Here is a 27,422-nt window from a genome sequence, read left to right on the forward strand (position 1 = left end):
TAACGTGATAACTTTTTTTTGGGTCATCCAAATGTTTTGAAACTTTCACATTTTCTTAGCTAGATAGACTAATAGATTGTGGGAATCATTTTTTCGTGTTTACGGAATTTTTTTTGTACCAGTGTTTGTTGTTTTTTTATGTTTTATGTTTTATTCTATTGATTTCTATTGTTTTATGTTTTTTACTTGGATTATTAATTACTTACTAAAACTCCTAGAAAATTTTTATTTTTTTTAGATGGCACCAAAGTCACGAAGGGCAAAAGCTAAAGTGCTAAACCTAAAGAAAGCTGTTGTTGCCAACAACAAATTCCGGCGAGTTCTCCGTGGAGTAAAAAAAGGTGGCTGAAAAGTGAAGAAAAATGTGAAGAAAACCTCCGGAATTTAATTAGATCATCTTAAGGACGTTTCCGGCAAGACAAATCAGTTAAAACAAGCTTCGGACATCTATCAGTTGAAGAGACGGAAACGAAAGAGCAGAAACAGAGCTTTAAATAATGCGCATATTGTCAAATCTTTTGTGCGAAAAGCCGCAAACAAATTTTCGGAAGTTCATATTGCTGTTTCACCCAAAGAAGGGCTGGACCTGAAAAGGAGTGCAAAATTATCAAACATGGGAATGGCAAAGGTGAATTCTTTCGCTATAAAAAAGTTTGAAAGACCGATTTTGTCAAAAAGAATACTCGAAAAAGCAAGGAAAGATCTTGAGAAAATGATTAGCTTCAAAGAGAATATAGCTGGAGGTTTTGTGCTGGACGAAGTTGACAAAGTTTTATTGGAGAGAATTTCTCGCTTAGAGCTGAACGACCGAGAGAGTAAGCAAGTTTTGTTTTCCGTTGACAAAGGGAATGGAAGAGTAACAGCAACTGCTGCTTTTATATTTTGCGACAAACCGTCATTGTACTATAATGCTCTGCCCATTCAGTGCTGGACTGGATCGGATACTTACACTTCTCTGAAAGATCACAAGCTCAGTACTCAATACGAAACCTTAATTTATGCTGGATTTACGGTTTATCTAGGCGGTGATTTATCTTATCCTACGACTAATTATGGACTCAGTTGTAGTATGATTTATCCATGTTTCTTCTGCCAGAAACCATTTCAAAAGGGAAGTCAAAGTTGCCCTTATTTGATCGATTTTACAAAGTATCCAGCTCGGGACGAAGCTTTTGAAGTTTTTGTTAAGAATCGAAAGCTTGTTGCGAGGAAAAGCCCATTGATTGATTCCCAAAAGAGTTAATTGTTCCTCCAATTCTACATTGCAAGATAAAAATTGGGAATGTGTTATTTGAAAAGTTCCAAGATAACGAGAAAGATTCGAAATTCTTTCAAAAAATAGTACAAAGATGGAACCTTAACGTGGATAGGAAGGCTGAGGATATTGTCTACTCGAAATTTCATGGGAACGATGTAAAGAGATTGTATGAATCTCTTCCCGATTTCGCCACAATTTCACTTTCTGATCACCCTAAACAAATACTTGCAGTATTGAGAGATTTTGATAAGTGGTCGAAGCCTGTTTCTTATACAAAAGTGAATATTTCTTCTGAGTAAGCTGCTGTAATCGCATGCAAAGAGGTTCATTCTGCTTCTAGAGATTGTTGTTTGACAGCCACCCTAGCCAATGGTCTTGAAACGGTTGGCGGTTTTGGGACAAGCCCTTTAATTCACATGATGGTGATGCATCTCGGATTTTTTGTGCACAAAAATAAGTTTATCGGAGCAGGATCTGAAGAAGGAATAGAAAGTTTTCACAGTAAATCATCGAACGAAATGACTCGGCATAAGTTGTCCGGAGAAAATCGGTTGAAGAATCCCCTAAAATGGATGTGTATTGATGTTTTGTTATCGGATTCCGGTCTAATTTTTTAATATTTTTGACAATCGATTTCGATGTTTCTTATTTCTTATCGATGTAGTTGATATACTTGTTGTTTAAATTACAGTGGCATCTCTGTTTTGAAACGTACAAAAATACATCGTGTTATATATATATTTCAGCTACTTTTTGAGATAATCCAGAAAAACTTTTTTAAAAAGTCTTTTTTTGGCCTTTCTAAGCCATTTTGTAAGGTACAATTTCAGATCGTGATAACATTTTTTGTTGACAATCCAAATTTTTTGAAACTTTCACATTTTCTTAGCTGGATAGTGCCTAAAAGATTGTGGGAATTATTTTTTCATTTTTACGAAATTTTTTTTTTACACTACGGCGGACTCGTTGTGGGTCTTACTATGGTTTAGATAGTATTTTGTAAAAAATGTTAAAACCAGCCGTTACTGTTCTAGTCTACTGGTGTGCCCTACCCAAAAATTTGGAGGCGTTTGCTGCAAACCGGATTATTTCCTCATTTTCTTCATTCATCACCGGGTAAATTTAACTAAACCGTATTCACTCGAATTTAAGCTTATTCAGCTCATTCAGATCAGTAGCTAAAAACCGAGTGAGTTCGAGAAACTATATCTAATTGTGTCAATTGATTCTTACTCTTCCTGTTTCTTCCATCTCATGTAAGAGATCATTCTTAGCTGTAAATTTTCTTAGAAATGTTTCTCGCAGTACTATTTGCCAGTATAGAATTAGTAATCGAATAATTCTTGCGCTATAATCAATCCTCTCAGTTTTTTCTAGTATAGGGGAGAACCTTAATGAATAGGACGATTATTGAATGGGACAAACTCAGATTCCTATAGAAGCATCGATGTAAGGATATTCAAATTCCTGTAACAAAGAGTGATAGAAACAAGAACTCAACTGACCGACTCATCCATCCTATTGCTCTATGACCGTAATGACAATGGATGTTATTGTGTTTTCGAATGTAAAAAGTAATTTAAAAAAATTGTTTTTTTTTTCTGATTTTGCAGCAATTTTTGAAGTTATGGAAAATAACATTCCATGCTTAAATAGATAGCAGTCTCCAGTACTACAGTGAGTAAAACATTCAAGCTTAATTAATGGTGTTTTTGGTGTGACTAATCATTTTTGGATAAAGTGATGCGCATATTGAATGGGACAAAGTACTACCTATTGAATTAATTTAACAAAGTATGTATTACTGCTCAGCAGAGGGATGCTGCTGTCCCTTACTTTCACCCCCATGGGTAATGGGTATTATTTACACACTTTTATACTGCAATGTTTTACTCAAATAAAAATAACTAAATATAATATTCTAAAATAAGAAAGTTCTACTTTGATTGAAATTTAATTAGAGTTAAAATGTTTAAAGTTAAAAATATTTTTTGGGTGGTCTTTATGTATGTATCTATATATTTAACTAGATTTACAATTAATAAACTAATTTGAAAAATGATTGAATTAAATACGTTTATTTTTTATTCTTTTATGTTTGTCCCATTCAATGAGACATACTTAATGAATGGGACAAAAGTCATGCTCCAATAAAACTCTCTTTATTCCAATAGCCAAATGCAAATCCAATTTTTTTGTTTTACTATATCATTGAGCAAGAGTCGGTGGTTATCAAACATAATTAAATATATATATTCAACAATTTTATCTACGTTTAAAAAGCATTTTTCAAAAACTGTCCCATTCATTGAGGTTTTCCCCTACAATACCCTTATTTGGGCCACTCTTCCCACAAAGAAAAGGTTTCTTTCCCTTCCTACAGCAGAATGAAATAGCCTCATCGAATAGTTTACTCTGGATGAAATAAAAAAAAGTCCTAATTTTTATAGTGGTTTCATTTTTTATAATCTCAAAATAAAGACAATAAATTAATAAATTTTGTACTAAATGGCTTCTTGTTACAAAAGTAACAACGGTTTTTTTTTAAAAAAAATAAACGCTTTCAACTAACATCTACATAGAGCTCAACAAAATTCATAGTTATTGACAAGATTTTTAGAAACAATCTAAATAACTGCTGAGCGCAAGATGCCACCTATTTGTTGACAGAACAACAATTTGAAAACGTGAGGAAGTGGTTAACAACATCTACTTTGGATTTTAACATCTGGTCCGCATTATGAACACTATAATTCTATTTAGTAATTAAGTTTAAAGAGGTTTTCTTATGAATTGAGATTTCGATGAGTACATAAGTGCAATACACTTATTTAAGTCAATTGCACTTACCTTTACGTCTGTCCTGAAAAGGCTTGTTTTCCATGGTTCATCACACTGGATTATGCGTTATCCTGATCGAAAATGGATTAACTGAAAAACTCGAAGTAAAGAGCAAACCAAAAAAGCAGCAAACAAAGTATTTTAGAGTATAACGATTTATTTTCCATTTTTCATCGGAAAAAAGAAGTTAGGTGAGAAAAAAAAAATTTTTTTTGAAGGTATTGGTAGGGATGTTTTAAAAACAAGATGCTCTCACCAAAATGCTTGTTAGGAGCAGTTGTCCTTTTTAAGCTGAATATACCTAAATATACCTACATAAAATACCTAAAGTCAATTAACTGCGCGATTGAAGACATTTTGTACAAGAGCAGAGGGTCAAACTGCTGACCCAAATGACCATTTTTTTTAATCAATAAGTGACTTTAGATTTCAGAAAAAATTTTTAGTACAAAATAATTTATACCTTTTAAAAAATTGTCCTTTTTTTTCTAAAATATTATACTTCAAAACTGTCTCACTCTAAAGCTAATTTATAATTATGGTAATAACAAAATCTACTTTTTTGCTGGAGTACGGATTGCGCATTCTTTCGTAAATAACACAATTTTCTGCTATATGTAGTTTGGAAGTATAATCTTTTTCATTTATGAATACAATGTCAAAATACAGATTTAGAATGACTCATAAACATATTTATAGCTACATTAGACTAATATTGTCTAATTTCAAACTTAAAAAAATACTGCTAAAGTACAAAGCAAGTAATGATAAACAAATGTAAACTTCGCATAAATTGAACGAAGATTCGATTAAATGACTATTGCAGTTATACTATTATAAGGCAACTTAGTTTTTCTAGACTTTTACTTTCAATATTTTAAACTTAAAGGAAAAAAAATTAAGAAATGAGGGAAAAGATTTGTTTTTGGATGTGAGTTGTCCTCGATAGGCTTGGGTGCGATGCTAAAACTCACTAAATTGAAATTAAAACCTTTACCCTTAAAAGTTTTTTTGAAAAAATTTTATTAGGATATAAATGGAAAGTGACTGAGGGTATGTTTTATGTAGAATAAATAACAAAAGATAGATAAGCAAAGTTAAATAATTAAAGATAAATAACGAAAGAAAAATAACGAAAGATAAATAACAAAAGATAAATATCAAAAAAAATTATTGAAAGAAAATTAATGAATGATAAATAAATTGATGCAATATCCTACGAAGAAATAATCTACAAAAACACAAAGCAAAAAAAACTTCTTTTTTAAAATTTACTCAATCAATCAGATTTTTACAAAATTTTAGTTAAAACAGATAGATGTTCTAGATTTTTCTTGCAAGTTTTCTAGCTTGTCTTGGAAGAGCAGATAAAAAAAAAAGAACCAAATGTAACAGAGGTTTTAAAAGTTCTGTAGAACTCTTAAAAGCGAGCTCATCATTTTTTTAACTTATAAATGATCAAAAGCATTCATTTAAACCCAGCCAACGTTTTGAGTTTAAGCCATTAAAGTTTCATTTTTTAAATTTACTTAATGAGCAGTAAACAAAAAATTTTGTTCAAATTTTGTTCAAAAAAAAAATTTTTGTTCAAACAAAAAAATTTGTACTTATTGAGCAGTAAACAAAAAATTTTGTGTTTTTTATTTTTCACCCATAAAACTCTTTTGTTTTTAACTGATTTAATTTAATGTCAAAGCATGAAGTTTATTGAGCATCGTGTTGGAAAACGTTTTTGTTTGCGTGCGAAAACGCTGGTCAACAAATACATTATATTATACTTGTTAAATATTACCCATGGAACCCGTTTTAATACACTGATTATCCAAAGACCAGCAAATGTACAATCTGGTTAGAAACTTACATTGTGTTGTTCGATGCTCTAAAAGGCTTTTGATTGAAAAATAACGATCTAAGGCTGGTGAAAACAGTATGATAGATTGAAGCTTGACAAAAGACTTAATCAAATATAGATGTAATGTCACAATACTTCATCAAACGGCCAGTACTTAATAGAAATGTAGATAAGCAATGCATTAGATAAGACTGGACCAATTCTTGATATTAAGCAAAAAAAAAAAAATTCAAATATTTGACGGATTTGAATTTTAAATTTATGGGTTTCTTTTTGAAAGTAAGATGCATCAAATGGTGTAATTTCGAACAGTGAGGTAAGACTGGACCAATAGCAAGGTCAGCGCAAGCAAGAGAAAACACGAGTGCTTTGGTGATTGTTTTTTTGCCAGCTATAATTATCCGCTCGGTCAGTAAAATCTGTAATTCTGTTCTAGGTGATGAAAAAAGGAATTGAAGTATCATTTAAATATTTTGTCCATAAACAAAACTGCGTTTAGCAGTTTCTCCTTCGAGTTCATCTCTAATAAAAAGTTGTGCTAAATCATAACCTTCTAAAAAACAGATGTGCTAGATCATAACTCTCTAATAAATAGTTGTGTTAGATATTAATCTTGAGATGCAGAAAGTTGTTTGCTATAGAAAATACAATAAACACAACATCTCTTGTATTTACTAAACTTCCCCATTAAAACTCTTTACATATCTACACCAGTTTGTTAAACTTAGATCAAGTTACGTTTTGTCAGCTACTAGTTTCTAAATAGTCCTTCATATAAAAAACTGATTCCGGTATAAGAAATACACCTCCTGCCCCCATGAAATAGATGACATCATGTTAGTATTTTTTGGATTTTTAGATGTTGGTTTCGATCAAATATTTGATTTACAGTACGTGCTTTACTTAACAATGATCTAATTTATATCTTTAAAATTCATGAAAGGATTTTAAGCAGCAATACTGGTAATCTCCAAGTTCAGCTTTAACAACTAAGGAAGGATTTTAATTTCATTTGCTGATGCTCATAGAACGAATAAAACAAATTAAAATATTTAAAATTGTGTTAAAATTATTTCCTTTTAACTAAAAATTATATTAAAAGATTTGACAACCAAAGTTTTCTAAGTAAAAGAATTTAAAATATGCGTTTGCTAGTCATTTGACAGACAGCTTGTTGATAATTTACTTTTAGTTTAAAAGACAGTTTGGTCGATAGTTTATTTTAAATTAATGAGCTGGTCCTTAATAAAGTAAAAAGTAAATTTGTAAAGTTCAAAAGAGTTAAAATATGCAACAGTAAATCCTCCGATCTTTCATAAGCTAAACGTATCATAACCTAAGTTTGTGACATTTAATTTCAACTGGTTATTTCAAAAAGCCATATGATAATTAAAAAAAAACTCTTGGTAAATTCTAAAAAGTGCACGACTCACGATTCACTTTTCACACATATTGATGATATTAGTATTAGATGCAAACGATGCTATACCCTGACAAAAAATGTCAGAATAATTTTATTTATTATTACTGTATTTATTAGTTTTATTACTAAATATGGAACATTTTATAGTGGTTGTCCCAATTAAATAAGAAACAACAAAACTTAACAGACTGGATAAGTTTGCATGTTTGTGAGAATTCTTATTATCTTAAGATTTACACAGACCTAGCATTATTAGTTATTGACGTCTTTGCACATTATTTTTACTGAAAGAAACTTTATCAGAAGTTTCTTTTATGTAAGCGACAAGTTATGTAAACAGAGTTAGCGACTAGATAAAATTGATAATAAGATAGATTAATAAAAAAAAATTCTATTGTGCAATAATAGAGTTTTTTAGACAACTAGAAGAGTCGATATGACTGAGATGCACCGTTAGACCGTTTACATTATTACAATAGTAAATGTAAAAATCCATTTAAATGTGTTTAAGTTTTCTGTGACCGTAACAATATTTAGTTTTCGAATACCAGTTGCTAAAATATTTATTCTTTGAGTCGCGAATCAAGCAACTTCACGTATCCTTCGGTAAGTTCGAGATCAGCTATCAAATCCGGATTGGAGTTTTCTGAAGCAGACAAACTATCACTTACTTGTGGTTCATTCATATCTGATAAAATCAATTGTTTGCAGAACCAACTCTCAATTGAAATCAATTGTTCTTGTTTATGGAACACCGGTTTCGAAACAGATTTAATCAGGCCCGTCAGTAAAAGGAGGAGGAGGAGGGGGGGGGGGAGTTGTTTTGGAGATTTTTTCCAAAAGTAGATGCAAATTTTTACATTTGTAACAATTCTTATTATATCAAACAATTATGAAAGTCTAATATCTTTTATATTATAGGAGACGTCATCTACCTGTATTCTTTTATAGGTAGATGATATCACTATGGCCGCCGAGAGAAATTTCGGGCCCCGGGGAAGTTTTCTTAAGGGGCCCTCATTATGATCAATTACATACTCAGGACTAAAAGAAGCGTGCTCTGGTCATTGTAAATGAAAAATAAAAGTTAATTAAATCTTTTAAAAGTCAAAACTATTTAAATATTTTAAAAATTACTTTAAAAAATTGTTTGTACACATGCGGGGCCCCGGGAATCTTCCTCGTCCACCCCCCCCTTCTCGGCAGCCATTGATATCACCTACAACATACAAGAAATTTAGACTTTCATAATATTATTTATATATAAATTGTATATCTTGGAGCAATGATTCTCAACGTGGGGCGCGCGCCCCACCAGTGGAGCGTTGGAAATTTTCAGGTGAAAAATTTCGTAGGAAATTTTCATCAAAATAAATTTTATAATTTCCCCCTGATAATTTTCTACGCTCCACCGGTGAGGCGCGCGCCCCACGTTGGGAATCACTGTCTTAGAGTGTTGGCTGACTTGGTCTTAAACAAAGGTCTTAAGTCAATTCCTTATTTAAGACGCCAGTGATTGTATCTCACAAAAGTTTTTCAGATAAAATTTTAATTACCTTTAAAAAATGTTTCCAATTCACAAATAACTAACATTATTTCAAATGAATTGAATTTCAGCAACACTTTTCAACAGATCATAAAATGATTTTTGAGTCAGGACTAAAAAACGGACAAGTTTTGAACGTTCTAATTTCAGCAAAGATCTTTTGTCGTTCATTTAATCAAAAATTACCATCTAATTGAAAATGAACAACCGTACCAACTTTTTGCTACTTTAAAAAAAACTAAACTCGTGTACCTTTAAGAAAAGTGAGTTTCAGTTATTAGGTTAAAGAAATGTGATGTCCAATCTATAGCTTTAAGGAATGGTTACCTCAAAAGACATCTTTTGGCGCTACAATCGTTTTAGACTTTGAAAAAATAAAAATCAATTCACTCCACCTTAATATACAAGGCAGCTGTGCTATGAACAATTACACATCGGAAATATAGAGCTAGATTACAAAATATGATAAAAATATGCTATGGTCTCCTTAATCAGTGAGGCCTATCGGTTGGGGTGTGGGAGCTCTAACCCTTATTCTAATGTAACATTTAATATCTATAATGATTATTTTTATTTTTTTTTTTATATAGAAAATCCAGTAAAACAATTTGCAACGAATTTCTAAAGATAATTTTTAAATTTTTGACCATTAACGACTTAATACTTTTGAGTAAAAAAGACCACCTTAGTCCATTAAATAACAATTGCATACCAAATTAATGTTATGTATACGTTATTGATGTTTTCTTTTATGTTTTTTCAATGACATCAACGGATTAAGCTTTTCATTTCCCTTAGTGACATTCTCGATTTAAATCTTAATATTTCCTTTAACAAGCCGAAACATGATTTTGGCTGTAAGTTAACTACAGAAAAGCCGAATACCGGTGTCACGTTAAATAAGTAGCCCGTTAAAAAAGTAGACAGATAGCTCTGCGCATGCGATAAGCATGCGCAGATATGATGTTAAGTTTCCATTAGGTAGGTGAAATCTATCGTTAAATAAGTAGCCTTGTTCCGTTAGGTAAATCATCAAAGTTACTTAAATTGCTAATTTACAAGTCAAGAATTTAATTTGAAAAATGCCTGTTCATAACTATTCTGTTGAAGATATTAAACAAAATCTCTCTGATGTAAGAATGAAATATTACAAATCAGAGCTTAAATTTTTTTTAAGGTATGCAAAAAATTCAAACTATGTGGTATGTAAACATTACATTATACTTTGTTGAATAAATAATTATTATCATTGAATTAAATCTAAATTTTTACATACTTTAGATGGTAAATTGTATTATGTATAAAGCCTTATTTATCAGAAAATCAAGCATTGTCCACCCAATTGATTTTAAAAGAGCATGATTAAAATGACTAAACAATTAATTGAAAAAGATGATTTAAAAATAATTTTATAAAAAATCCAGCAAGAGAAAGCATCCAACTTCTCTAACTGACGCAAGTGTATCTAAATCCAAAAGATTAGTTTGTCCTGCAATTTCTGTAGATAATAATTTTTATTCAACACTATCAGTGCGGTCAGTCATGCTGTGCATAGATGTTTTAAAACATCTATCTTGTTGGCTTGATGATACTTTATTTGATATTGCACAAAGCTTTCTTTCACACCAGTTTCCTGAAGTAGGTGGATTTCAAAGTACTTGGATTTTTAATTCAAAAAACTTTAGTGGTTATACTATTTCTGGAAAGTTTGTTCAGATACTTAATGTTATTAATAAGCATTGGGTTCTAATAAGTAATTTAACATCTGAAAATGGTTCTAATTCTGTTCAGTATTATGATTCACTGTTTACTAAATTTAATAAAGGCACTGTTCCATTACTGGTACACAGAGTTGCATGATCGTTGTTAATAAATGAATGTATTTCTTCTTTGAATATGGAGGTCACAAGATGTCAAAAGCAAGACAATGGAAATGATTGTGGGCTTTATGCTATTGCAAATGCTACTGCTTTATGCAATGGTTTTGATTCAAGTTTAATTATCTGGGATAAAATTTGTATGAGGTCTCATTTCCTGCAGTGTATTGAGAGAAAAAAAACGGAGATATTTCCTTACATTTCTTTATCACATGGTAAAAAAGTATGCTCATTATCATTTCAATGTGACAATTTTTGTCACTGCAATAATAATTTTTTTAAAAATCTTAATAAAAGTTAGATATTTGATTTATTAATTTTTGTTTTGTGAGCATAATGACTTGAAATCTTTTTGTTAAATACATAAAAATATTTTCTTAACAAAAACTTATTTTAAACAAAAACTAATTTTAAGTGTCTTTGATTGATTCGGTTTTAGATTAGAGTTATTAGTAGAAATACAACAAGTAGAGTTACAAGTAGTAGTTATAAGTTAGAGTTAGAACTAGAGTTATAGTAGTAAAGATGGAACTAGACTAGAGTTTACACAATTTTATATTAGAGTTTATTGTCACTTTAGATTGCCTGATTACATTTCAGGTTACAAGTACTTTTTTAAATTTAAACATAATTGTCTTTTTTGTTTGTTTCATCTGTCAATTTATTATAATTATCTGGTAAATAATTCTGATTATAATTATAATGAAAACTTTCTTCTTCTTTTTTTTTTTTTTTTTTTTTTTTTTTTTTTGAGTTTTAGGTACGACAACTTAAGCTCTTATGGCTAGGAGTAATTAAAGAAAAAGATTCCAAGTATATTTGATAGGTAAACCTCAATCCCTGTTGTTTATTTGAGAAGGCAAACAACCGACAATCTAGGAGAGGTATATTTAAATGGACACAAGTTTAATAACAATACAAAGTTGAATGTAAATTTATTTTGGAAAATAAATTTTTAACAATTTAATTTATCATGTCTTTTTTTTTACATTTCTCATTTTGTTTCCTCGTAATTGTAATCTTCTACATGTTTTAATCGCTTACACATTATCCCATGTAAGTGTGTTTGGTCGGTTTAATTTGGATAATGCTGGTTTTTAATTGTAACATTATGGAAGGTTTGAGATCATATTTAGATCAAAACCTAGAACTCGTTAAATTTCAAACTTTAACTCGTTTTTCAGATCAGAAATAGCTTCCTAGGTTTATTCAGTGTTTATTAATAGACTTTAAACTTTTTACACTTATACGAAAATTTTCATCAGCAGAAAATTTATAGATTAAGCTGCTTTTTTAAAAATTTTTTTAATTAAAATAACTCTTAGAAATACTATTACATTAACAGATAACATTACTTATCCAGGAGGCACCGTGTGGGGTGCGCGCCAGATAACAAAATACAAACTTATTGTAACATTTATATCACAATCTATAAACATAAGACACAATGCAATATAAGATCGTTAATCAAGGGAAGTGCGGCGCTCCTAATTTAGGAATTTTCATTTATCGTATTGTTACATTAAATATGTTTGCAAATATTAAGTTCTTATAAGATTATTTTTAAAGTCATATATATTTCAATAAGGATTTTATAAAAACTTTAACTTAATCTTAACTTAACTTAAAATTTAAAATTACGTTTGGTGTTAAAAATATTGTCTAGATTGCTCATTTTGTCTACCTTTTTAACGGGATACTTATTTAACGCCTATAATGGCGTTAAATGAGTATCCGTAAACTAACGCATGCGCAGATACAACATTTTGTCTACTTTTTTAACGGGATACTTATTTAACGTGACACCGGCATTACAAATAATCCATGTTCTTATTTTCAAGCGTCGGAAAATTCGGTTATGGAAATCGGTTTATAATTGTTATCGAATGCAAAACACGCATCTGAAATAATTCCAAATTTTGTAACATTTTCTAGACATTTTGATTTTAAAGCAATTTTTTTTTGCTTCTGGTACTTAAATGTTTGATTGGTTCTAATGGAATATATTTAACAGCTATCTACTGTAGGTATTATTCACATTAAAAGTTTTATTTGTGTGTCAATTACTTGTCAAATTTTATTTTTGAGTATGTCAATTGCTTATGTCAAACATCTTATTATGACAAAATTTATTAGCAATAAACTTAACATAACCTTCGTTGTTAAATCATTTTTGATGTTATTTCCTATCAAATTAATTTATTAGATTAAGCAATTTTATGTTTCAAATCTAATTTTATGTTAACAATGCTTGTAGTTATAAATTAAGTTATTAAATATAAAAGCTCACATCAAAATGTATCAGAAATACTATTTTAATTTAGAAAAAAATGGACATTTTTATTTTTTAAAACCTACAAAATCAATTTTTTAATTAATCATGATATTGTTTTGACAAAATACAGTAGTAAAAAAAGCCTCTGTAAATACATCACCCTTTAACCCTTTAAATACATCACCCTTTAAATACATGTGGGATCTTTTACTTACCTTTGCTATAATTTTTGAGCAAAGGTCTTAGTTTTTATTGTTCTTCTGTGGTGTTTGATATTGTTTGATTCAAAAATAAATAAAAAATAAAAAAAATCCTGATAAATATTACCACATAATTTTTGAGTGATAAAACCTTTCCATATAGAATGTAGGCTTTATTTACATAGGTATTAAATTTAAGTCTAAAAAAAGAAATTTTCTGTTAAAATATTTATATTTTAATTGAAAATGAAAATAGTGTTTTAAACTTGACTATTATTTAAAAGTGTTAAATAAAGGATGCCAGTGATTAAAGGGTGCTTAGGAATTTAGAGAATAAGAAAGTATTTTTAAAAATCTATTTTATTTGAAGTATCATAGAAGTTATACAAATTTATTCTACTTATATTGGAGGAAAAAAACTACAACATTGAAATGAATAAAAACCTATGTTCTATGATCATTAGACATCATTAGGATTTAAATGATTTAAGAACTATAGAAGAAGTTTTTTTTTTTCCTGCATTTTTTTTTTTTTTTAAATTTTAAAAAATTAAAGAATAAAAAATTAGGAAAGTTTTTGCATATTGTTCTTGTTCAGATGCTTTAGAAAAAATATATATATATATTGTATAATATGTTTATTACTTAGATAATGCAATTAGGGCACCAAAATTTTTCTGCTTAAAGATGCTTGAACTTAATAAGACTTTAAAGAAAACAATTTTTTTAATTACATCATTGTAATATCTAACTAATGACATTTATCTAAATAATGCAATTACAATTTTTTTTATTTTACTTCATTTATCTTCATATTTCTCTAGTTTTGTAAAGTACAAGGTGGAAGTGAAAATGCTGTTTTCTTTTCTTTATATAGCTAAAGAAGTTTCAAAATGAATGACGGTGATAAGGTATGAGCCAATAATAAACACTTCACATGTTAAAAAACAATTTTATTAAATCTGTAAGTACTTTTTGAACTTTGCAACAAATAAAATCATTTAACTTTTTCTCTTCAAAACATTCAAAGTATTGGTTTCATTCAAAGTCTTAGGTTGATAAATAAACTAACTTCACTTGTTAACATAAAAAGCTAATAAACTTTTACATTCTTTCTAGACAGAAATTTCAAATGATTAGAAAGTTAGTTTATCTGAATTTCTTATGTTAGATATTTTTTTTAACTACATAGGAGGTTTTTGTGTAGTTTAATACTAAAAATATTGTTTAGCTAATTGCAAATCCTTTAACTTTAAGGCATTACTTTAAGATTATAGTCAAAATGAATTTTGATTATTGTATATAAATATTCTCTATTAAAATGATCAGATATGTTTAAAGTCAATGTTTAGATTTTCAAAAGTTTGAGTAGCTTTATGAGATTAGAATCTTTTACTGTATCATCTCAGTTTATAGATATTTTGATATTTTGATGTTCAGTTGTTTGTTTAACACCCTCAACTGGAAATATGTTTTTTTACTTTTAATGAAAAAATTCTTCATCTCATTGTTTTGTTTCAGATGACTGGAATGTTCTAGAAAGCAAGGTTGCTCAGGATTTTTGTTTCTCAGTGAGATAAACAGGACAGAAACCCCCTATAGCTGGATTATAGTTAAGAAAAATTAGATCAGTTTTAAGTTCAGTGAACAGATTCATTGATCTTTTAGTGAAAAAATCTGACAAAGTCTTTTCCTAAAAATGTGCAACTAATTTTGAATCAACTCATCTGAGATCAGTTTTCATTAGTGGTATATTCAAAGCAGCAATCATGGCCTCTTTCTCACCATTTGGGATAGTCAGAAAAAAAAAACTTCAATCAACTCTTTGTTAAAGTACCACATATGTCCTCTCATTTTCTTAAGTATGATATCTGCTACCAGTTTGTCAACACTACCATAAGGCTCCAGAGTTTGGAGTAGATAAACACCATTGTGTTGAGCATCAGAACTGATTGGAGCTTTAAGCCAGACTTGCACATAAATGGTGATAATAAAAAAACAGATGCAATGAATATCCTGTAGTTCATATGCTGTAAGTTTGAATAGTCTATGGAAAAATTAGATTTTGAGATATATTTCTTTTGCCATCCACCTTGCATGATGATAGATACCTGGAGGGTCTATACTGTGATTAGTATCAGTCTTATTAGCTCCAGATAATCTTTTCATGGTTAAATCTTTTTGAAGAGTTGATTCCTAAAGAATTCTAAAATACCTTCATCTGGTTTAGTCAAACACATTTTGCAACTGTAAGTTCAGATTTGACTTCAATTTTAAGAGCCTCAATTACACTGTGATGGTTAGTGTCAATAAGTTTCCTTTGTTCATTTAACCAACTGAATATTCCAATCTGTGTTCCTGAAGACTGGAAAAACTAGTCAAATACTGCAGCCAAAATAATTTCAAGGACATTATGCCTGCTGGCTAAAAATAGCAAAGGTTTGTTGTATGCATGCTGAATGACAGTAATAGCACCAGTGTGAACACCAGCATTGGAGCTTGTTAAGTCAGAACAAAGACCTGCCAACCAATCTGAAACAGCCTTCCATTCTTTCAACACTTCAACAGCCAAGTTTTCCATAATCTCACCAGTATTCACAGAAAGTTTAGGAATGACCAATAGTATTTAAACATTTAAACCTGATATAATAATTGGTATACTGTCAGCCAGGCCTCAAATCTTTTAAGTCAATGCCAACAGCTTTGAAGACTGCCACAACAATGTGTATAGCTTGTACCAATGTAGTTTTTGAATAATCAAGATTAGCAATAAGTAATGTGGCTTTAGTGCTAACTTTTTGTTTTGTTTAAATAAGGTGTTTTTCTAATATAATAGTCTTTCTAGACTTTTGCTGATGATGCTTGCTAAATAGCAGTTCTTTATTACCAGTTTCTTCATATTCTGAATCTGAAATTTGTTCAACTGATCTAGTCTAAATATATCTTTTCACTAAAGTTTCCTTTTTTTTTGCAATGCTCTTCTTGGAAATGCTAATACACTTGTTTTTGTTTTTCCATACCCATTACCATTTTCCTTTTTTCTCTTTAATCTAGTAAAAAAATTTATATCTTGTTAAATTTTTACAATCTGTAACATTCTACATGGGCCACATCAAGTAGCTTATAAAATTTGTTTACCAAATCAGTATCCAATTTAACTGTTTTTCAGTTCAATGGGAATTGTTTTTCCCAATTTTAACATTAGAGTTATGCAGTACTTTTAGTTTAGCAATAGCATTCTTTATTTGTGTTGTTACAACATTGGCAGTTAACCAATTTTGTAACACCTCACAATAATATTGGAACAGAATTGTGAAAGTTCCATTTTGTTTGTCTCAAAGTCAAAATAGAGAACATAGGATAAGACTAATTAAACACACACACACCCACATACACACACTCACACACACTCACATACACACACTCACACGCACACTATTTCAAAAATATAAACATTTAGTTACTAAGAAGAAAATAAATCAAAAAGTTGTATTTTGTTTTTGCAATGAGCTTCTAAAATCTAGTTAAAGTAAACAAATTAGAAAAATAAGTAAAATGAACTCATATGCAATATGCTAATAAGTTATTTTATCAAATTTAGTGACAAAAGCAAAAAAGTAAAAGTAATTAAGCTATCATTGAATATTAGAATAAGGCCATGAAAATTATTTTTTTCATCAATTAACATTATTTAAACAACTTTTGTCATTTTTAAACTGTTCTAACATAAAAAGTATTTATCTTTCCTGCAAGTTTCTTTAATGTTTCAAAGAACCTTTTGGTCTTTGAAACAGAATATTAACTTTTCAATATTCTAAGCCAAGCCTCATTTTAGTGCCAATGCTGTCTACTGATTCATTTCCATGTGCAGTTTTAACAAATGACCAGTCATTGTCGCTTTGAAATGCAGTTTTGTTTAAGGAAATGTAAAGAGCAAATTTACTTTTAAACTAAATGACTTCTCCATCACTCTAATAGTGGATTTTGGTGGTTGCTGTATTTCAAGATGGCTTGTATTTAGAAACTCTGAAAACAGTCAACATCTTTATTTTGGTTATAGCTATTAAGCTTCATCTCATCACTATCAGATCACCACAGCTGTAGATTTTGATTTGATTTGAGTGCACTCATCACCTCATTCTATCGGTTCAGTGATTCAATATGCTTCATGTTTCTATAAATGCTTCAAAGTAAAACATACTCAGTAAATCACACTCAGTAAAGCAGCTATAGAAGAATTGCACTTAAAGACCATTAGATTAAGGTGTCCTAAAATATCCTTACCCAACCCTATCAGATTACATATCTGTTTTCATCATTAAGAAAATTATGGGTTAATTACTGTAATTGTGAAATAAACTCAATTACTGTGATTTGACTCATAAGTTGATTTTCTAATATTTTTTTTTAGTGAATTATAATATTTTTCTTATCAATTAAACTAAAAAAGAAGTAGAAGAAAAAATCAACATAAAAGAATTTTAAAGACATTTTAAATTTCTTTTATTATCTTTTATTATTATTTTTATATATTTATATAGTCTTTTTAAATATCTTTTCCATAAAACTTTGAAATAGTTTTTTTGCTTACATTTTTCCTCAGTTAAAAAATAGCGGAGTTCATTTTACTCTGGAAAGTGAAGATGAAGAAGAAATAATTGAAGTTGTTCTTACAAACAAGTATCCAGGTTGCTTATTGAATTTAATTATTCATTAGCAAAAAATAAACTTTTTTTTTTATAAAATGGTTTTTGTAATTATATGAAAGAAATTTACACAAATTATTTAGATCTTCAGGGATTTGGCTTAGATATCTCAGGTGGAACAAATCGACCCTACATGGGATCTAAGGGAATTTTTGTGAGTGCAATAAAAAGTCAAGGTCTTGCTGAAAAATGTGGCAAAATTGAAGTTGGTGACCAGATACTCAAAGTAGGTGTTTTTTAAATTCTTCTTTAGATTACATAAGTATTAACCATTACTTTTTTTATTACTTTTTTTTTTTTTTTTTTTTAAACCATAATTATTTTTATAGGCTGAAAAACAGGTTATTAAAAAAAGTATAACCAATTTGTCAATTTTATAATTTTTTTCTGAACCTAGTAAAACAAGGAATGGATGGTAATAATGGATTTTTTTCTTATTTTGTCGTATATTTTTCATATATAGAAATTTATTGTTTGTATTTAGAAATTTTAGTTTGAGAAGTTAAATAGTAAATATAAATCTCTTGAGCCAATATCTGGTTATTGACGAATTAAATCTATTTCTTGAGCCAATACCTGGTTATTGACTAATCAATATTATTTCTTGAGCCAATATCTGGTTATTAACCATGTTATATGCACATCTCTGAAAAATTTTATGTTGCATGTCCTTATCGTTATCAATCTCCTAAGTTTGGTAAAGTTAAGGAATGTCTGTGTTTGTCTAGATATCTTAAATATCATATTTACTATGTATCATTAATAGCATAGTTAAGTTATGGATAAAAAAACCTGTCTTGCTAGTCTAAAGATTGATTTCACAGTTTCTAATTTATGTTTCTTTTTCTAGGTCAATGGTTACTGTGTTTCTAATGTTACTCATGATGAGGCTGTTAAATACTTTATTTCTAATCGAAATCAAGTTAAACTCTTGTTAAAGAAGAAAGCTGGCTTAATGCTAAATGTATGGCTATATTTGTTCTTAAGTGTTATAAATGTAACTGTTTTTTTTGTATTACAGGTTTTTTAATCGGTATTTAAAATGCTGACTATTGTTATTATCATCAAAGATGTTACAGCTCTGTATGATATTATAAGTATTATCTACATGATATATCTATAATTTTTTGATCATATTTTTTCAGGCTGATATTCATAGTTTATCCTCCAGTGTTGAATCATTAAGTTTCAGTGAAAGAAGCAATTCTCAAGAGAATGATTTATCTGGATCATCACTTTCAGTGTCTGGTTTTTTATTTGGTTTAGCTTTAGGTTGTGTGTGTGTTATCTTAATAAAAAGATATATGGTGTCTAAATGAATTAAATTTATGCCTCAATTTCAATAACTCAGTCAAACCATATTAGATAAGCTTCATTTTCAGGTGCTTTTAAAAATGTTTTTATAGATTTTTTTTACAAGTTTACAGTGAGATATGTAAAAAAAAGGTTTTTTATGAGATTTTCAGTAAAAAAGTATTCATAAAACTTATTATAAAGCAAAAATATTTAGAAAATATTATTTCAGTAATGATATGCTTATCACAAATTTGTATATTGGTTTTTGTTATTAATAAAAATATATAATATAGTGTTCACATAAACTTGCTTGTTTAATTTAAAAGCAAACACAAAAAAAGGCTGTATTTCACTTTGTTTCATTACTAATTTTTCATTTTATCAACTCAATTTTGTCTCTTTATGTGGTTTAATACTGATAAGGTTAAATAAGATTGTTCTTAAACTACTTTTTTCAAAGTAAATTTTCAAAAAAATATCCATGTTTAGGTTCTAATCTTATGTGCATTCAGCATCATTTTAATCATGATAACAGCATGACAATCAGTTTATTTCAATATTCTGTTTTGCTGTTATCATGAAAGATACAAATAAGACAAGATAAATCTTGATGAAATTCTTTAAGTTTTGCTCTTTTTAAGTATGAAGAGTTGAATTTTCAAGTTTCAAGGTTTTTTTTATTTTCTGAGGTTGATATTGTGACAAACATCTTGAATTATAACTTCTAGTAAATACTGAAAATGTCAGATTTTCCTTCCACTTTGCACAATAAAATGGATGCATTTGAAGAATCACTTACAGAAGTAGAGGATGTACTAAAACCATTTTTAAAGGTCCCCATAGCTGATCTGCATGAAAAGGTAACAACCTTTAGCCTGATTTGTAAAGTAAGTGATTAAAATTCTAATTGCATCAAATTCCAGATGTGTAAGCTCAATACTTAGCTAATTAGTAAGCTTTTTAAGAATATCCAAAATTTATTCTTAAATTAATTTCATTAATTTTAGAAGGAAGGTGTAAAATAATCTTTTATTTAATTTTCATGAGTTGCCTTATCCTTCTAAAAATAAGTAATTAGATATCCTTAGATTTATAACCAGTTTAAAAAAAAAAAGGGTTTATAAAACTAGTTGTAAATCTAAGTTAACCTCTTTTTGAACATGACTAGATGTGCATAGTTGTACATAGATTACAAAACTATGCACATCTACTCATATATCTATCGAGCTGTTAATTTTCTTTAGATAACTGATCATTTGGGTAAAGCAAAACTAGATTTGATTATTGCTTATACTGCAAACTCACTGTTTTGGAGTATGCTTTTTTTTTTTTTTTTTTTTACATTTTTTTGGTTGTTGCATAATTTTGTCAGGGTATTGGATATCTTATATAAATAAGTAACTCTTAAAAGTTTTAACTTGAGAAAAATATTTTTTTTACTCTGATAACAGAAGTACCTCCATTTGGTGTTTACAGTTGACATTTTGAGAAGTATTATCATCTTATATCTACTCAAATCGGATTAAAATTTTTTTTTTCTTCTTTTAGTGAAATTTTTTATAGCGATAAATACAATAAGATATTTATATTTTGTGACAACAAACTTCATTATTTATCATACAAAAAATATTTCAGCTTATTTAGTGACTCAGGGTATTGATCCAAAGAATCACCCAATAAAAGATGAACTTGTATGTATATTAAGTAATTTTCTTGTTATCATTGTTTAGCTTTAGTTTTATTATACACCTTTTAAGATGTAGTTAGGTTTTAAGAAAATTCTCCCCTAGGTTTGATACTTTTAGCTGTTGTATGTTTATAGATTCGAATTAAACAATGTATGAGTCGTGTCAAGTCAATTGAAGACAAGAAAAAAAGTAATATAGTTTATTTCTGAATGATTTTTGTAGCTTTTACTTTCTATTTGAATATAGATTGTACCCCTCTTTTTTAATGCAGTTTTTAATTTTTAATATTTTTAGATTTTATTTTCAAAACTTATGCAGATTTCATTATTTTTTTAGTGTCAAGAATAGATACAAAAGCTGCCAAAAGATTTGTTACAAGTTCATTATGGGAACCAGGTAAGTTTTAAAAGCAAATGTTACAAAGTGATTTTAATTCAAAACCTGTCACTGTGTTGTAAATTCTGCTGATTCATAATTTTTTTTTTGAATTTAGTTTACTTAATGAACATTAATTATCCAAAATTTTCAAAATGTAATTACAAAAAAAATCTACATGTAATGGAAGTGTCACGCTTTAACATGTTTTTATATTCAAGATTCTAGCATTTCCTCAGAATGTGTTGCAGAAAATACTGAAGCTGTCATCAAAAATGAAACAGAATCCAATTCATCAAGTCGAGAAGATAAAAAGAGAAAGAAAGTTAATGAAGATGATTCTTTAAAGAAAAAGAAGAAGAAGAAGAAAAAGAAAGTGAACAGTGAATCTTAATGCTGTTATATATTTCCTGTAGCTTATTTACTGTAAAGTCATGAAGAAAGATGCATCAGAGAGCTACTGATTTTTAAAGAGGAAACTGAAAAGAAAAACAGCCATTTTGCTTTTCATGAAAATATACTGTAAAAGCTGGGATAATAAAAAAAAAATTTTATTAAACATTACAGGTATTTTCTAGTATTAAATATTTACATGTATTTTCTTTATTTGTACCTTCCCACTCTCTATAGAGTAGAAAAGTAAACATTTATCATATATATATATATATATATATATATATATATATATATATATATATATATATATATATATATATATATATATATATATATATATATATATGTATATATATGTATATATATATGTATGTATATGTATATGTATATAGTACACTTTTAAAATTCTATGTAAGTTATAGATATAGATAACATATCTCAACGTTTTTTTTTTTTTTACAAATAAGCATGTGTATGCATGTGTGTGTCTAAACAGCATGTGACTGTAAAATCTGTACTTACCCCAGTGGTAATTGAAAGTTCTTAGCAGTCATATATGTTAAAAAATAGTTCCCAAGATTTATCACAACCTCAAATGTTACTTAAAATGATAAAATGATTGGAATTAATCACTCTTAATCCTGTCTATAAACTTCTTGCTGCTCTTCTTCACATTATTGCTTATTGATAGATGCCTTCAAGACAGTAAGGCTCTTGAACATATTCTGCACAAGCATTTGACCTAATGTATCTCCAGACTGAGTAATCAAATGGACTTAAATCTGTTGAACTGAGAGGCCAAAGAGAATTTTCCTTAAAATCTGATTGATTTATCCTAAGCAACTTCTTGACTGTACTATTAGTATCAGGGCCGAGCCGAAGAAGATAAGTCAAAAGGTCTGCAGGGAACAATCTGAACATTTTAAGGAAAAGGGGATGAATTTGATGATAGCGATGATACACTCTGCCTTTAAAAGTTTGTTTAGAGTTTTTTCAAGTTCAAATCCTTTAAACTGTACCAGAGATCACCAGTGGCCCAGGAAAAATTTAAAAGACTTGCTGTTTTCAGTATTAAAACAAAGTTGGCCGAGTAATACCAAACAACAACTTCAGAAAAGCTGGGAAGGATTATGAAGACAGCTGAGAAATAATATCTTAGTTTTCACTGTTTTTTACCACAATTGGTGTTATTATGTTTGATTTTTTAGTTTTTTTATTATCTTAGCAAATTATGTTTTCATACAGTTTTAAGAAGTTTCAAAGAGTAAAAGATAAACGTTTTGAAAATCAAAATTGGAAAACTAAACCATTTTAATTATCTATATTTCTGTAGCAATTCTTTTTTTGATGTAAATTGGACATTAAATGCACATTTGCAAGCTATTTATTTTAATATCTTTTGTGAGTTTGTTTTTAAAGTATCTATTTTTTATTAAATATTTATTTTGTATTAGTGCATAACTGCAGTATTGATTTATAATGTAACAACGTTACGTTTGTGTCAATAATCATCAAGCACAGGTTATTTTGCGTGGTTGGAGGGCACCCTCTATCAAATCCTTATTAGATCCTCGATAGGCTTCGGCTGGCGCTGATTATTTTTAGTAATTATATTTTTAATGTGTTAGTCATTTTTAAACATTTTTTATTAGTTTTCTTGGTTATATCAAAAAATTTTAATTTTTATAAATAAACTTAAGAGAATTTGCTTCAGTCCATGTGAATATTTTGTCGCATTACTTGCTTTTATTGGTGAATAATGTAAATAGATCATTTATTAATTCTAGTAGGAAATGCGAATCTTCATTTTTCTACAGAATTGTTTCCTAAACAAACTGAATTGATTAAGAATTGAAATATTTGGGTGCAGGATTATGTCAAAAAGTGAATTCTATCCTAAAATATATTTTGATCGTCACAAGTATTTCATACAAAAAAATTATTTCAGCTTAAGAGATCTTAATCTACACCGTGTTAAAACACATTTCCTATGCATTCTAATACCTTTAACATAAAATCCTGTCATCAAAACTTAACTCTCGTGTTGTCTGATTTTAACAATTTCAAGTTTAAGTTTGTGCTTGTTTAACTATTTGACATTATTTTCATTTTCAAATATTTCAGTTATTTAATTTTTTCCCTTGTAGCTACATATGATTGACATGTCGAATAAAATGGTGGTTTTAAGAATGTACAAGAATCTTCTACGTGAAGGACAAAAATTCAGCGAGTATAATTTTCGTTCATACGCAAAACGTCGTATACGTGCAGCATTTAAAGAAAATAGGCATGAAAATGACCCAATGAAAATACAACATTTAAAAAAACACGCGTTTGAAAATTTAGAGGTTTTAAAAAGACAAGTAGCGATTGGCAACATGTATGGTCACACTCAAGTCGCAGTTGAGGTTAAACAGACTTAAAAGATTGAATACATCCATCTTCTCTGTTCCAACATCTTTGTTTATAATGGCAAACTTTTTGGAATTAAATAATCTTTGATAAAAACTAAACGTCCTCTTAAGGTAGATATCGGGCTAATCATAAAAAACACTAGTTTTTTGTTCCAAAAATAATTTACTGTCATGGGTAGGTTTGAGTTTTCTGTGCTTTAATTCGAAAAAGGCGTTACGTTGTAGAAAAGACATGAAAGGATTTTAGGAAAGAATAACTTTTAAAGGTTGACTTGATAAGACATGAAAATCATTCGCTTAAAATATTAACGTTGTGCCTGACCTAAAAATATGCAGGTTTTTAGCTCATATCCCATAAAGTTTTTTTATTATAAATTTATGATGAATTTTTATTGTAACAGAAATATGTCCTTAAAAGTGTAATAAATCAAAAACAGGATTCGACTTGTATTCATTTCAAATCTTGGTAGCAAAACTTAAAATTTCTTTATTTTCTGTTTTCACCAGAAGCTAAAAATTCCTAGCAATTTTTAAATTTATTTTTGCTACGTTTCGAAAACCGTTGTTTTGCCTTCTTAATCAGTGTTATTTATTTTACTGAGACTAATTTTCAGTAATCGGTAATGAACTGCGTAGTTATTTATTGTTAATTTGTGAAGGATTTTTTTTCAAATAATTGTTACCTAAATGAAAATGAAGCTTGATGTTTTGAAGAGATACTCATCAAGTATAAAAAATATATTTGAAATTTATGTTAAAGTTTAAGGTTTATTTTTAAGCTTTTTTCGTTTGAAATGATAAATACCCAAATTTTCATAAAGAGTTTTGAAATAACTATCAAAATCAGTCGTTGTGAAATCATTTTAAATCAGTTCAAAAATTCTTAAATAGTTAGGAATTTATTTTGACTTAAGTAGGTGGAAAGAAAGTTAAGGGGGAGGTTGGTTAAGGAGATGGTTAAGGGGGGAGGGGTTGGCTAGGATTTTTCTCTTAGTCTCACACTGAGTGAGAACTTATTAGTTTAAGTGATTACTAGATATGTAAGTAGATTTATGAAAGTAGAAATGTAAACAAAATTGTAAAACTTTTTTTAAGTAGAAAAGAAAACTTTCTTTGCAACTCTCTCTCAAAAAAAAATTAAACCCAAAAAACATTTTTCGAGAGGGGCTAGCGACTGAAAAGCTCCCTCTCTTTACAGCAGTTCCTGGTTTCTAGAGACCCTCTAACAAAAGTTGGTCCGAACTCACTAATCCTCTCGACAGGCTGGATACCCTACTGTACTAATTGTAATCAAAGAATTGCTTGTATTAAAGGTTCGACATGACTTGAAATAGATCGTTTAATTTAGACTTGTCATCTTCAAATTTAGATTTGCTTTAGAAGAAGATTTGCTTTAGATTTGCTGAGGGTTGTGCATGGATAATAAATAAACATTAAAAAAAAAAACATCTGAGGATGTCATTTGTAAAAACCACATGATTAATTTGTTTTTCAGGGAATCTCTTGATTTTTAAGTAGAGGAAACAATTGAAGATGAAATAGAAGAGTATACTGAGAATAATAACAGGAAGGGAGTGAAACAGCGTTGAAACGATTCGCAACGATTGTAAAAATTTAGTTGAGCTTCACCAGAAATTGGTGAAAAAAAAAATTAAGAATCAGAGAAAACTTATAAAATAACTTAAGTACGAGATCACGAAGATGACTTTGCGAAAAACATTTAGAGGATGAAAGCATTAATCTTAGACTCATAAATTTGTGTTAAGAAAAACGCTAATAGGTATGGACAGATGTGATCTGTAAAAAATTATAATATGGTGTTTGCAAGAATTTCTGTAACTCATAAAATTTGAATACTGATGATATATTTAATTGCAAGACCTGCAATAACAAGTACCGACCCACCTACAATAACCGATGATAGCTCATCTCTATGATTACTACTCTCCCACACCTATGGTTCACATACTGAGTACTCGGTTATGACATCTGTTGTTTCACTGGTGGTAATAATAGTTGTCCAGACTGTTGTACCGTTAAATATACCGTTATATACTGCAGTTGATTAAAAGCACAATCATTACTTATTGAAAGATCTTTACATTGTATTAGAAATGTTTTCTGCAACTTGATTTAGTCTTAAAAAACAAAACTCCTCATTATTCGAATTAGGTATTGCTATAGACTTTCTTTAAAAAAGACGAGTTGATTGGCATTTCATTAGTAGAAGCAACCCACAAATGAAACAAGAGATTCCTAGAGTTTCCAAGGTGAACAATACTTAAGATAAATCTCTGTATAACTACAAAGATTCATGTACACCAGCAACTAGGTGGACTGAACTATGGCCCTCTTCACCTTTTACTTTAGTTGCCAAAAAAACTACTCAAATTTGCATTCCCTATGTAATCTGTAGAAAACGAACAAATTATAAAAATAATAAAGTTGTAACAAGAAACGAAGGAAATAATAAAGCGGGCGATACCATGTGCAGTGTGCAGAAGCTTCACAAATTGTGACTCACTCACAAGCAAGAGCCAAGCACTTCGTATTTTACGTACGCACATGATGTGTGTATTGTGTTGCGCACATGATATGCTTGCGAGTGTGTGGCACATCAGCGCGATGTGCAAATTTTGCATAAACATACTATTAAAATGGCTTATTTTTGGTTTTAGGGTTAATTTAACAAGCGGCTCGCCGAGTTTCAAAAATTTTAACAACCGGCTCGCGCGAGCTGGACCAAACCGGCTCCATCCCACCCCTTTATTTAGCCTGTTTATAAATGCTTTGGCTAGCAGCGCCATCAAAACCAGTCTTATACGTGAGATTATTGCTTTGTTTTTCATAATCAGCATAGGTACTTGAACTACACAGATTCTTTGCAAAGTGTGAATCATTAAATTTTCTAAATGAACTGAAGCTGAATTCTCTTCTACTGTTATATTTGCAGAATAACATTTCAACTTTGCATCCCTGATATCATTGTAAGTGGAGCAAATGTTATTTTTTTTCTCTGAGGCTCCACTTGAAATCAATCTATAGAAAAGTTTTATCTATATTTGAAACTAGCACGGTTAATATCAACTACTTCATCAGACTCATCACTAGCAGTGATGAGTCTGATGAAGTAGTTGATATTAACCGTGAATCAGTACACATGATTGAAGGTGTGCCATATTAATTTAGTAATACTTATGTTTTGTTAAAAAAGACTTTGATTTGATATCGTTTTGTTAATTTCGAAATATTGATAATAGGGTTGCAGGTCGGGC

The 27,422-nt window shown here is 29.1% G+C and overlaps 3 protein-coding genes and 1 pseudogene across 6 annotated transcripts; all 4 read left to right on the plus strand.

Moving 5' to 3' along the window:
• Window positions 1-9,956: 9,956 nt before the first annotated feature.
• On the plus strand, window positions 9,957-19,335 carry LOC145183451 (disks large homolog 2-like). Of its 3 annotated transcripts, none has more exons than XM_090084542.1 (7): window positions 9,957-10,097; window positions 11,558-12,824; window positions 14,150-14,183; window positions 17,876-17,960; window positions 18,062-18,204; window positions 18,829-18,942; window positions 19,124-19,335. In XM_090084542.1, the coding sequence occupies exons 3-7, from the start codon at window positions 14,166-14,168 to the stop codon at window positions 19,295-19,297; spliced, it is 534 nt and encodes a 177-aa protein (XP_089940668.1). In that variant the 5' UTR covers window positions 9,957-10,097; window positions 11,558-12,824; window positions 14,150-14,165; the 3' UTR covers window positions 19,298-19,335. The 3 variants fall into 3 exon arrangements, with proteins under 3 accessions (XP_089940668.1, XP_089940666.1, XP_089940667.1); XM_090084540.1 differs by having other exon boundaries at window positions 11,558-12,820; window positions 14,150-14,236; XM_090084541.1 differs by having other exon boundaries at window positions 11,558-12,820.
• LOC149890136 (uncharacterized) lies at window positions 10,328-11,764 on the plus strand (annotated as a pseudogene).
• A 671-nt stretch (window positions 19,336-20,006) lies between the features above and the next one.
• LOC145183002 (nuclear nucleic acid-binding protein C1D-like) lies at window positions 20,007-24,586 on the plus strand. Of its 2 annotated transcripts, XR_016451610.1 has the most exons (7): window positions 20,007-20,134; window positions 20,519-20,588; window positions 20,910-20,965; window positions 21,097-21,151; window positions 21,299-21,358; window positions 21,559-21,904; window positions 22,201-24,586. XR_016451610.1 is itself a non-coding variant. In XM_080058302.2 (6 exons), exons 1-6 carry the CDS (start codon window positions 20,015-20,017, stop codon window positions 21,729-21,731), a joined length of 534 nt encoding a protein of 177 aa, XP_079914428.2. In that variant the 5' UTR covers window positions 20,007-20,014; the 3' UTR covers window positions 21,732-21,924. The 2 variants fall into 2 exon arrangements, 1 of the variants encoding a protein (XP_079914428.2); XM_080058302.2 differs by lacking the exon at window positions 22,201-24,586 and having other exon boundaries at window positions 21,559-21,924.
• On the plus strand, window positions 23,887-24,586 carry LOC149890137 (LYR motif-containing protein 4-like). The gene has a single exon (XM_090084544.1). The coding sequence runs from the start codon at window positions 23,887-23,889 to the stop codon at window positions 24,154-24,156; it is 270 nt and encodes an 89-aa protein (XP_089940670.1). The 3' UTR covers window positions 24,157-24,586.
• Window positions 24,587-27,422: the final 2,836 nt, after the last annotated feature.

This window comes from Hydra viridissima, unplaced genomic scaffold (genome assembly GCF_058129835.1).
Source record: "Hydra viridissima isolate aposymbiotic clone 2 unplaced genomic scaffold, HvirCarnegie_v1 scaffold_4, whole genome shotgun sequence".
NCBI classification, from domain to species: Eukaryota; Metazoa; Cnidaria; class Hydrozoa; order Anthoathecata; family Hydridae; genus Hydra; species Hydra viridissima.

Bases quoted from the DNA above. Each gene is read 5' to 3' on its own strand.
- LOC145183451 (XM_090084540.1), top strand. From the start codon at position 14,210: ATGTTAAAAAACAATTTTATTAAATCT. The intron at 14,237-17,875 runs GTAAGTACTTTT...ATTTTTCCTCAG, and splicing joins AAAACAATTTTATTAAATCT to TTAAAAAATAGCGGAGTTCA. The intron at 18,205-18,828 runs GTAGGTGTTTTT...TTCTTTTTCTAG, and splicing joins TTGGTGACCAGATACTCAAA to GTCAATGGTTACTGTGTTTC.
- LOC145183002 (XM_080058302.2), top strand. From the start codon at position 20,015: ATGTCAGATTTTCCTTCCACTTTGCACAATAAAATGGATGCATTTGAA. The intron at 20,966-21,096 runs GTATGTATATTA...GTATGTTTATAG, and splicing joins ACCCAATAAAAGATGAACTT to ATTCGAATTAAACAATGTAT. The intron at 21,152-21,298 runs GTAATATAGTTT...TTATTTTTTTAG, and splicing joins AATTGAAGACAAGAAAAAAA to TGTCAAGAATAGATACAAAA.
- LOC149890137 (XM_090084544.1), top strand. From the start codon at position 23,887: ATGATTGACATGTCGAATAAAATGGTGGTTTTAAGAATGTACAAGAAT.